Raw genomic sequence first — 11279 nt, forward strand, 5'->3', positions numbered from 1 at the left:
ACATCCAGGGAGTTATTTAGAAATGAATAAAAAACCTTAAGGCTGTGTTTAACTTCAAAAATGTGACAGACGATTTTCCTACAAACAAATGGGCATATGCCATTCAATACATTTTCAACTGGTTATTAATACTTCAATGTGCTTTAAATAACACATGGAGTAGATTATAAAAGTTTGCAACCACGCCATAGTTTGGGTAGTACATTACCATAAAAGTATGATAAACAATCCCTTATCTTGAGTGGTTTTCCACCCTTAGATACTGAGTAAAGTTAACAAAGCTTGGACCCAAACCAGATCAATTTTATTCAGCTCTTAAATAAAATGTGTATCCTTTGTTTTGAATGTCATATGCACATATTTCTGCTAACTAACTATATATTTGTACCATTTTTAAGGGTGAAACTTGAGTTTCCTGCGTCTACTGACTCATAAAACCATATCAAATATAAAAAAACTGTAATATTAGAACAATAGAACAAGTAAATATATGTTTTAAAAAGCCATTGGTGCGTGTTCAGGATGGATGCATTTGCAGAATAAATCTTGCATGAAAGTGAACCCACAACAATATTCTTGATATCATCATCCCTATCATCACTGAAATCATCTTCGTCTGCATCCTCCCAAAATGAGGAAGGGGCAGAATTTCAAAACTAATCCTCCATCTTTTTTGCACGCCATATTTATCGGCTGAAGTTTCTCGAGCGCTTGTTGAGTTATGTTGACGCTTTGTTACCCCCCTTTTTCCTCGGGCAGGGCCACAGACTCTCTCATAAGTCCTTTTCCCTCTGATGCATTACACCAATGGTGGAGAAATCTCCATCAGCCTATCAAACAACTTCACAGATAATGCCTCAAAGAGACGTCACAGCTTTTAGTCACGTTAATCCCTCAACCACTGCAGACAGAAACCCCCCGCTCTGCTCTCACAGAGGTAATTTGTTTTACACAGTTACTTTTTCAAAGCGTTAAATATTGGCCAAATCCACAAGGGTGGTTTGTTTTATTGGTTGCCCTGTCCTGGGTTGCCAAGAGGGACGTATAGGACAGCTTTTAATGGAGGGGGAAAGCTGACATTAAATACAGGCCAGATGGACTTTCTCCTATCCTGCTCTTAAAAGTTCTGAGGACAGTTCACAAATCAAGGCCTCTCAGTATTATGTTAAGCGTTTGGATTGTTATTGTTATTGTACATTTGCAAATACTAATGTAATTTATAGCTTTTCGAGCATAATTCGAGACTCAACTCACCCAGACATTTAATATGTGAGAGTTTAACAGTTAATATTGGCTTGATAAAGTGCCCGGGGCTTTTACTGCCTTCCATGGAAATCATAACTCTGACAACTTTTCATGCAGCGTGAATTAAAAGTGAAGATTAAGATGAGTGCCATCCACTTCATAACTGTCACTGTTAGTTTTATGGGACGACTGGGCTGCAGTTTGGGGGTGAAATACTTCCAAAAGCCAGCAGCAGGTATTACTGTATGGGCAGCAGAAAGGGGGAAAATGAAAAGTGAAATTCAAGATGCGAAGCTAAGACGGAAAACTGCAGCTCTCTGGGGGTCAGTCCTCTTTCCGGAGGAGAGGAAAGTGGACCCCATAGTGGAGAGGGTTTGTGGTGGTCCGCGTTTTTGTGTCACTCACTATGATGTTGCTGCTAACATGACAACAAATACCAGAGGGCTTTATGTTTCCTGACTGAGGTACAAAGGCACAGAGCTTTATTTATCACTACTGTACACTATGTATCAAGTCCTTTCACATTGTTTAGTAGAGGTGTTTATGTAAGATATAACTTTGTTTCACAGGTGAATAATGTTTAGTAGTGATGGAAAGTATAGGACAGTACTCAACAACTTTGAGGTACTTGTGCATTTCCATTTCGATGTGGTTATGGTACTTTAACGTAAGGAAAGATCAGCAGATTTTTCCTCCTGTGAAGCAAATTGTCGTTTATTTTCTGTATATCTTGAGTAAAAGCTCCAGTCACGAAAAAAGTACACATTTTTCACATTAGTAAAATTAGCAATAATATAGTTTAGCTCAAGTAATCACAAAAGTCAGGCATTTAAAATCTTACTTAAGTAAAAGTACAAAAGCGTTGGCATCGAGATATACTTGAAGAATCATAAGCAAAAGTAACCTATCACTGGATTATAATGAGCTATACATCTAAGTGCGTGTAAGCAACATTTTACAAGTACCTCAAAAATGTTATACTTAAGTACAGTTACTAGAGTATGTACTTTGTTTGAATTCATACACAGTATGTGATATAATAGACATCATTAAAACGTACACATGGTTGCTTTAAAATGGACTAATACAGGGCCACATACAAACCAGAATATATAACAACACACACACGCACGCACACGCACACACACACACACACACACACACACACACACACACACACACACACACACACACACACACACACACACACACACACGAATAGCTTATTTGACACAATATTTATGTTGTCACTGCACTAAAGCTGCGATTGGAAACCACTTATTCAGGGGCATTTTTGTGTATAAATCATCATGTTTTTGCACCAAAAATACTCTAACATTGGGCAACATATCTGACATATATGATGACTACATTGGAATATTGTTTCCTGTCAAGACACTGAAGGTAAGTGAGGTTAAAACTCCAGATAAGTTTGAAAAAAAGACAGTAAAAACACATTGTGTGTCATTCCAGATTTATGGGGCTCTTATAAAATATAATTGCTCTGACAGACACAGGTAGACTTAATAGACATGTAAAGGGAGGGAGTGTGTCATGACATCATGTCGTTAAACATCCTTTAACAGGTTTAATTGTGCCGCACATGTGCACAGTTTGGATGTGCATTGCAGCAATGATGGACATTTCTTATATCTTATGAATCTTGAGCAGTCACCTTCATGATAAGGCTGGTTGAGAAATAAAATGTCAACACTTCTCTGTCCTCGCTGTTGGTTTTTGTTTTAGTCATAAGAAAAAGAAGCAGATCTGAGTGGACTCAGAGGGAGGTTATGAGCAGCACTATAAATGGAGGAGATGTTGATTGTATCTGGGTCTGGATACATAAAATATACTCATCCGGGTCGTCCCTGCTATCTGGAGCCAGTAAATGTATACAAACTATAAATTACCCTCTTCTTCTTCGTCTCTCTCACTTTCTGTTGCTGGAGCCTCAACATCCAGGAGGAATTTAGTTCACTGAGATACATTATTGTGCTTATATTTATTTATATAAGAGGAGAATAATATAAACACATTCATAATGGAGGTATTATTTGGTCCACTAACTTCTTTAGACTGTTTGAAATAATGATGTTAAGTTTTACAATGTTTTTATTTTTGATTGATTATTTTTTTAATAGTTTTTTTTATGATTTTCGACCAAAGTAACACAAACTTCAAGTAAATTATGTTGCTTATCTACGTGTTGTATTATATTTTTGGGTTTTATGTGGATTAAACCACCACATGTTTTAGGGCACCTATTTATTTCTATGCATTTATTTGGTTGCATATTTAAGTGCATGCAACTATTTCTTCTGTTGCTGAAGCTTTATTTTTCTGATATGCAAAAGCACCAAAACAAACTCAAAAACGTAAAAATAATTCACTGACTTATATTAAATAATAATAAAACATCATAATAATAAAACATCATAATTCAATTTTCAAAGTATGAAACGTTTTATTTACAATATTTTCAGTGCAAATTATTATTAACAAATAGCACAACCATATATCCAGACAAACCAAATAATACATGAACACTTCTGTGATTTTCTGAGTTTTCATTTATCACGTAAAACGAGTGGTTCATAACAAATAAAATTCACAACCGCATTATTTCCTCCAGATGAGGAAAAACATGATGCACACCGAAGCTCTTGAGAGGAAAACGACAGTAAGGAAATACCTGGGGGAGGACTGATTTAAAAAAAAAAAAAAAATAGCCTGATATTTTAATTTAAGAGCCTCAAAAGGAAGCAGAAACAAATAAATGGAATATAATACAATAAACAAATTAATTTGGGCTATATTCCTTGTGTCTGGGTTAAAATAACATGTAATTTTGAACAAATAAACGAGTGTTGCTCCACTTGTTCCCAGGAATTAGACGCATACAGGCCTGTCTTTAAGTTGCAGATGCCCTACCGAATTAACCGTCCACATGCGTTTTAACGTTACTGTCGTAAATAATAAAAAATAAACTTATAGTACATATCTCTAGAGGTTCATATGAGTGAAGCAGCGGCCTCCGGGTCTGCCGCCGCCTCGGAGCTGCTGGCCGGCCCGATGCCGCTCATTATGACGCTGGTTTTGTTTGTTTGCTCAGAAATGTCCAAATGTCCGTCAGAGTGTTCCTCCTCCGGAGCCTCCTCGGATTCACACTCGCTCCGGCCCTCGCTCTCGCACTCGGACTCCTCCTCCGGCGGCTCTCGGGGCTCCCTGCCCGGCTCCGAGCTGCTCTTCTCCGGCTGCTCCTTGTCCTTGTCCTTCTGGGCCTGCGCCTCTTTGGAGTGCCGCCACTTCATGCGCCTGTTCTGGAACCACACCTTCACCTGAAAACACACAAAAAAACCCACTGTTAAATAACTCCGTTTCTATGTGTGGTGCTGGGACATAAAGCTGCAGCATGTTTTTAAAAAAGCCATGTATTTAATTTCCTTAAATGTGTCTATAATTTCCAGGTAAAAATGTGCTCTTTTTTGAGAGAAGGGAATAAATATATATGATAGGAGAAAAGGCAAGCATTAGTTGCTGCTTTTATCGTAGTCATTAGGAAATATAGTATACTATTATAGTCATATCATTTTAAATATTTTGGATACTTCCAAAAGTGTTTTTTCTTTCCCTTTCCTCTTTTATGATAAGGTAAAATAGGCTATATCGTTAACACATTATTTCAAGAGACATCTTTTGCAAGAAAACCCTGTCAAAGACAGCATCATAAAAAGTGTAAATATAGTGCAAATAATATAATAAAAACTAGTAGATGACAGGAACCCATACGTTTAATATTATAGGAATAGTAATAATATGTCTGTTTTTGTTGGAGGGTGAGGTAAAGTGGCTCTGATGTACATTTTGTTGAAATGTAAACAACAACTGGTGGTTGCACCAAATTGTTATGATGCAGCTTTGCCAATTTACATTTAAAATGGTTCTCTACCATCTTCTGTGCATTACTTTGAATTAGTTTCAAATGTTAAGTTCTTGTCCTGAGAATAATCTGTGGGAATGCAGGTCAGAGACAAAACCTCACTCAGACTCATGCTATTTTACAAACATAAATAATGTGACTACAGCCATCCCTCAAACATGGAATCACATGTTCGAATTTAATATTATGCTAATGATTTGTCAAGTGCCAGAGGACACCATATCAATTGTTTACTGCATTTTTTCTCGAAGTGTTTATAGTTTTAGCAACCTGTGGTTGACTTGCACAGAGTAGGTTTCTATTGGCTGCTACAGGTATTTTTTTAGAAGCTGGAAAAGTGATGTCAGCAATATATGACCTGACATGACATGGAAAGGGTTTAAAGAAGAAACAAATATTTCATACAAATATTTATTATATGAGTAAGTCTAAATCATTTTAAATACAATTTAATTATAATAGGTGCCTGATGATTTCTTTAGGGGGTGATAAAGGGGATTATGACCTCAGTTTTCTAAAATCCTACATCCCTGTGGTTATATTGTGTTATTGTTTATTTGGATCCACACAACTCTTCCTTAGCGTCAATAATGAAAATACATCAAAACCATACCTAACCCTAACCCCCCCCTAAAAAAAAATACTGCAACCATGTGAAGAGAAACATATAGAGCTACATTATTTTTGAAGTCTTTGACCTTTTACAAAATAATATATCTTGCTAAAATTACAATTGTAATATAAAATAAAACCTGTGCATCATGTTTATTTACCTGAGCGTCTGTCAGCCCGAGCATCGCCGCCAGCTGTTTTCTGTCCGGCTTGGTGACATACTTCTGAATCTCAAATCTCTTCTCCAGTCCTTTCCTCTGAAGGTTAGAAAACACTGCTCTGGACCACGACCTCTTCCTCTTGTATGTCTGTGGCATCGTGTCTTTGGTGAGGACAGCATACGGACCTAAAAGAGATGAAGAGGAGGTTAAATAAAAAGAGAAGAGAAAGCAGAGGATTGACTGCAGGTGTCTCACAGCTCCAAACACAGAGAGCTGCAGGGACAGTTTCCTGTCTGTTGAATGTCCTACAAGTGGTGACTACCTGGGAAGGTGTCCTGAAACTGATGCTGGCCTGAATGCCTGCTGCTGCTGCCTAGTGAACTCATCATGGAGGACGCGTCGCTCATCCCGGGGTCTATGCAGGAGAAGTACTGGCTGGCCGCAGGCTGAATGGGGATCTGGATCCCTGACTGACGGTTCGAGCTAACGATGGATGTGAGATCTGTTACAGAGCGAGAGATGAGGGGCTTCAGTCAGGAAACAAAGACTCACAACTTAGGGGGGCAAGATGGTCTAGTGTTTAGAGAGACCACCAAACAAACTCAAAGCCTGGGTTCAAGTGTGGCTGATCCTGACCTCTGAGGGGGCATCTGAGCAGAGGATCCCCTCCTCCTTAAAGTTATAAAGTTATAATCTGGTTCTGATTTTACTCTAGCTTCAGTTTCTAAAGTGTGGTAATGGTATCATTTATAAATAACGTTAAGGCCATACACAGATCCCTATTTATTGTTTTCTTTGGCTGACATGACAGGAAGCGTCTCTATAAACACCACACATATGCTTTGAGTAATACAATCTCACCTCTTAATGAAGACTTTTCTCTGCCTTTATGGTCAAAATCTGTCGACAATATCCGATCAATTCCGAATTTGAGGTCTTTACTTGAAGGCGGGGGAGATTGCTGGGAATTGAAGGGAGTCCTGGAGACTGATGTGAGCTGTAGTCCGTGTCTGTGGTAAGGGGAGCCCGGACTCACCCTCGCTCCGTACACGGACGGCTCCGGCCCGACCGGAGAGGGGCGCAGGGGCGAGCTGCCGTGCTGCGCCCGGTGGTGGTGGTGTCCCATGTGCACCATGAGGGCAGAGGATCCCGGGATGTTCTCCGCATCTCCAGCCTGCAAAATGTCTGCGATGCAAAAGGACGGTTTCTTCATGGTATCCACAGCGAAGCCCCCTGCGCAGTACGCCGACCAGAGGCTAAAATTTGATGCGTAAAACGGGTTGAGCCCGGCCGTGTACATCCCGCAGCCTGTAATGCCTTATTGTTTCTCAGTAGAGGGTATAAACTAACATGCATGTAAAAAGGGAAAAGGCAGGGATGGCGTTTTAGGGGGATAGATGACCGTCCTCTTCGTGTCAGTGCCAAAATCGCTCTCCCAACTCTGAAATCCAAACCCTGCAGCTCCACTCTCAAGTCTCTCCGCTGACACTGATTGGTCGCTTTCTGAGCCAATGGATGTTTTGCATTCGCGGACATCACGCCCTAACAAATGAGGATGATGTGTATTTTAAACACACACACACACACACACACACACTGTTGTTTTGGAAGATGAATGTGCCATCAGACAGGCAAAACCCCCGAGTGGAAAAAGTGACTTTTATATATTCTGAAATTTATAAAGGAGCCTTCAAACTGGTCATGATTTAATCATAGCCAACACACAAATACAACCTCTGTTATTTAGTCGTTGCCAGAGTACGCAAAAAAAGCAGCCTTTTCCCACACACACACACACACACACACACACACACACACACACACACACACACACACACACACACACACACACACACACACACACTTTACTCAAATGTACAGTACACAAAGCCTAGTGGATCTGTTGCCAAAATGGGGCTGAAATGTATTCCCATACAATCAGTCACTATTCTCAAGATTCCTGTAATATCAGGGATATTAAAAGGCATACACACATGGGTAATACAACTTTCATGTCCAAAGGTAAAGGATAAGGATTTATTCTCACAGCAGTGTGTTGGCATGTTCAGTAACCCTAGTATTAAAAACATAACATTTCAATTAGCTGACACATGTATCCAAAGCTACCTAAAATAAGTACATTCAACCACTAAGATCCTAACTTAAAACAGCAAGAATATAGCAGGCACGTTAGCTTTCAATAAGCCAAGTGCCAGTGATTTAATTAAGCTAAACCTAAACCTTTTCCAGTGCTACTAATGTTTTTCTTCTTTTAGCAAAGTTGCAGTGGAAACATTCGAGTTGTCAGTCTGTGACGAAAGATGTGTAGATGTTCTAATGTCCTGGATACAATACAAATTATTCTGGATATAGTCAGATTCCACCTTCATGATTATGGATTGGGGAGTGAATTGTTTTATAACGCAACCCTTTTAGTTATATTAGGTCTTAACGTTTTTGCATACATTAGGGCGTTGTCATCTTGAGCGACAGGTCTCTGCAGTGAGTGCTGCTTTTAGCTTTCTGTTTCTCTGCTTGTAGCTCCGGTAGCTCAGTAAGCTCCAGGATGCTAAAGGGGCTCAGCTGCTCGGCTGATACGGGGAACACAACTTGAACTCGGACATGTTTGGTGTGTTGATGTCTGGTGGAGTATTCTTCATTTAAATATCAGACTTATCTTATGGCTCTGCGGTTAAACCCAAGCCGCCAGGAAGTGCGCCGGGGTCTGAGGAAAATATTCGCTGTGGCCACACGGCGGTACTACACTTCCGGCACGTTCATGTTGCTGAACAAAACCATCTAGAGAATATTTATTCAGCTGAAAAAGTCAAAGCTCTACGAAAATGTAATTAAAAATATATTGCACAAGGTTGGTATATAACAACAAGGGGTGTTATAGTCTGTGTTGTAGTGTGTATGGAGTCTATTTTTATATAACATTACAAGACTGATTCTTATTATTACATTATATGCTTATTGTGCTCATGAGAATGCTATGACTATAAAATAAACAGATACAATCACTAATCCCAGGTTCAGATGGGTTGGATACCAACGAAGGGAAAAGTCACATGAGAAAGTGTTTGGCTTGTAATATTGAACGTAGCAAGGTCAGGTGCAGAGACTGAGAGAATACAAAGAGGTAGTCAGAAGATTACACATCGCACCGGCCTTGAATTACATGGGAGCCGCGCTCCCACGCAGAGCTAGGAAGCAACGTTATGGTTTTCCACTATATCTGAAGAAACGTTTTACGTTTTTAACAAATTACGTATGATGGTGCCAGAGTAGGGAGGGACTTCCACAGGCCGGCCGAATGCTGATTGGAAGGTCGTGTTGCCAAGTGACTCTATCTGAGTCTGCGCACCAACCAAAGAGAACCAAGTGTAAACCATGGTATCTCTTCAGCTAGTCTTGACCAATCATAAATGTGCGGGCAACGCCCTGTGTCAATTCAAAATTCAAAACCTTTATTCTTATATTTATAAACTTAGAAGTTGTCTGTCTTTTCTGGAATTCTGAAACCAACAACACCCAGATTATTCGCCGCTGCCGCCATCTGTGCTCCGAGCCGGAATATTTTATTGTAATATTCCTCGGTCACGAGGCAGCGGGGGCAGAGGTTTTTTACCCTCCGCCCATCCTGCCTTCTGTGGGAGCAGATGGGCTGCCAGACTCTCATCAAGGTGGGGCACGCCGGGACACGCTGTGTCCGTGCGGCCCTGCAGCCTGAGGATCCCCACCATACCAGCCACTGGAGCTTTCGTCTTCAGTGGCTGTTGCCATGACGCCTCCAAACACTGCCAGATATCTGGCAATGGGGGGGAAACGACGGCTTGCTGCGCCGGGCAGACCGGGCTGTAGAACCCCTAGCGGAGGCGGCTCACCGGTTTCGGCAGCACTGGTGGGGGGAGCGGTAGCCCTACACGCTCCGCCGCCATGGTCATCACCAGGGGGAAGTCCTTGCGGACAGACCTGGGCGGTGGACTTCCATGGACGCCGGACCCTCCCCGGCAAACGGAGCCATCCGCCCCGCTGGAATGGCAAACGTGTATGGCACCTCCTCGGCCATATCCTGGTCCCCCATCTCCACCACATCGAGCTCAGCCTGGTCATCTGTCTCATCACCACGCGGTGAGACGTAGTGGGTCTGGAAATGATCCCACCGGTGCTGGCGTCTGAGCCGTGGGAGCACCCGGCAGGCAGTGCAGGACGGAGAAGGCTTCACGCGGTCCACGGTGTGGTCCGGCCCCTAACACTCGAAGCAGAGGTGGTGGGGATCGGCACCTGCTATTAAGACAGGGCACGAAGGATAGGGCCGGGTCTCTAGAAGTGGCAACTCCATAAAGGTACGATAGCTTCTTTCTTCTTCTTTCAAACGTTTTACTTTTCCCTGTCAGGTGTTGTCCTGCTCGCTGAAGAGAAAAGGATGACAGTCAGGAGGAGTAGCCGCCTTAAATACTGTGAGCCTGCGCGCGCATTCAGGTAGGCTCGCCCTGATTGGCCGGCTACGTTTATACAACTTCAGTGTGTGAACGCTCGCGTATCATTGATGAGAGTAGTACCCATAGAGTCCAGTAGAGGGCGGAGCCTGTGTGAGATAGAACCTTGATCAGATTATCGATACTGCAGTGAAACCTAAATAATAATGGTAACACTTTATATTAAGGTATACAAATGAACCATCAACTAGTTGTTAATTAACATGCATATTAGCAGTATATTGGCTCTTTAATAGTCACTATAAAACACTTATTAATGCCTTATTCTGCATGACCATATTCTACAAGTAATAAGCCATTAGTTGAGAGTTAAAACTATTATGTTCTGCCTCGCTCATGAGAGTAACAGCTGGCGAAATGACAGCCTCGCCTATTGATTATAAATGTGTGCTCTATAATGATATTTATAAATGAATATTATCATTTTTATAAGCAAGAAAATAAATGGCAAAGATATGTAGAAAATAAACTTATTTAAGAGACGTTCATAACGAACGTAACGTGGGAGAAAATATGTTCCTAGCTAAACGTAATTGAGAATGCAGTTTAGTTCTGTGGGAACGTCACTTTTAGGAGACAGGGTTGGTCTCAGATATATAAAAATAAAAACATGTCTATGAAGTGTTTTGCTCAAAATACCAAACAGATCACCCATTCTAGCCATGCCTCATATCCCTCTATTTCACTTCCTGTTTCAAAAGTGCTGATTTGGGTTAGAAGGCTTTAAAAAAATAAAAATTGATTAAAAAAAGGAGCTACTGTCTAAACCAGGGGGGTCAAACTCAATTTCATCGCGGGCCACATTAGCATTATGGTTGC

The 11279-nt window shown here is 41.1% G+C and overlaps 1 protein-coding gene across 2 annotated transcripts; it reads right to left on the bottom strand.

Annotated features, from left to right (window-relative positions):
- Positions 1-3695: 3695 nt before the first annotated feature.
- Positions 3696-7405, bottom strand: hlx1 (H2.0-like homeo box 1 (Drosophila)). 2 transcript variants are annotated; one of them, XM_010773156.1, is made up of 4 exons: positions 6820-7405; positions 6281-6460; positions 5959-6143; positions 3696-4583 (listed from the first exon to the last, which is right to left on the bottom strand). In XM_010773156.1, exons 1-4 carry the CDS (start codon positions 7256-7258, stop codon positions 4257-4259), a joined length of 1131 nt encoding a protein of 376 aa, XP_010771458.1. In that variant the 5' UTR covers positions 7259-7405; the 3' UTR covers positions 3696-4256. The 2 variants fall into 2 exon arrangements, with proteins under 2 accessions (XP_010771458.1, XP_010771466.1); XM_010773164.1 differs by lacking the exon at positions 6281-6460.
- Positions 7406-11279: the final 3874 nt, after the last annotated feature.

Source organism: Notothenia coriiceps, unplaced genomic scaffold, assembly GCF_000735185.1.
Source record: "Notothenia coriiceps isolate Sejong01 unplaced genomic scaffold, NC01 NC01_scaffold00000339, whole genome shotgun sequence".
NCBI lineage: Eukaryota > Metazoa > Chordata > Actinopteri > Perciformes > Nototheniidae > Notothenia > Notothenia coriiceps.

Bases quoted from the DNA above. Each gene is read 5' to 3' on its own strand.
- hlx1 (XM_010773156.1), bottom strand. From the start codon at position 7,258: ATGTACACGGCCGGGCTCAACCCGTTTTACGCATCAAATTTTAGCCTC. The intron at 6,461-6,819 runs GTGAGATTGTAT...GCTCTGTAACAG, and splicing joins AGAAAAGTCTTCATTAAGAG to ATCTCACATCCATCGTTAGC. The intron at 6,144-6,280 runs GTAGTCACCACT...CATCTCTTTTAG, and splicing joins GTTTCAGGACACCTTCCCAG to GTCCGTATGCTGTCCTCACC.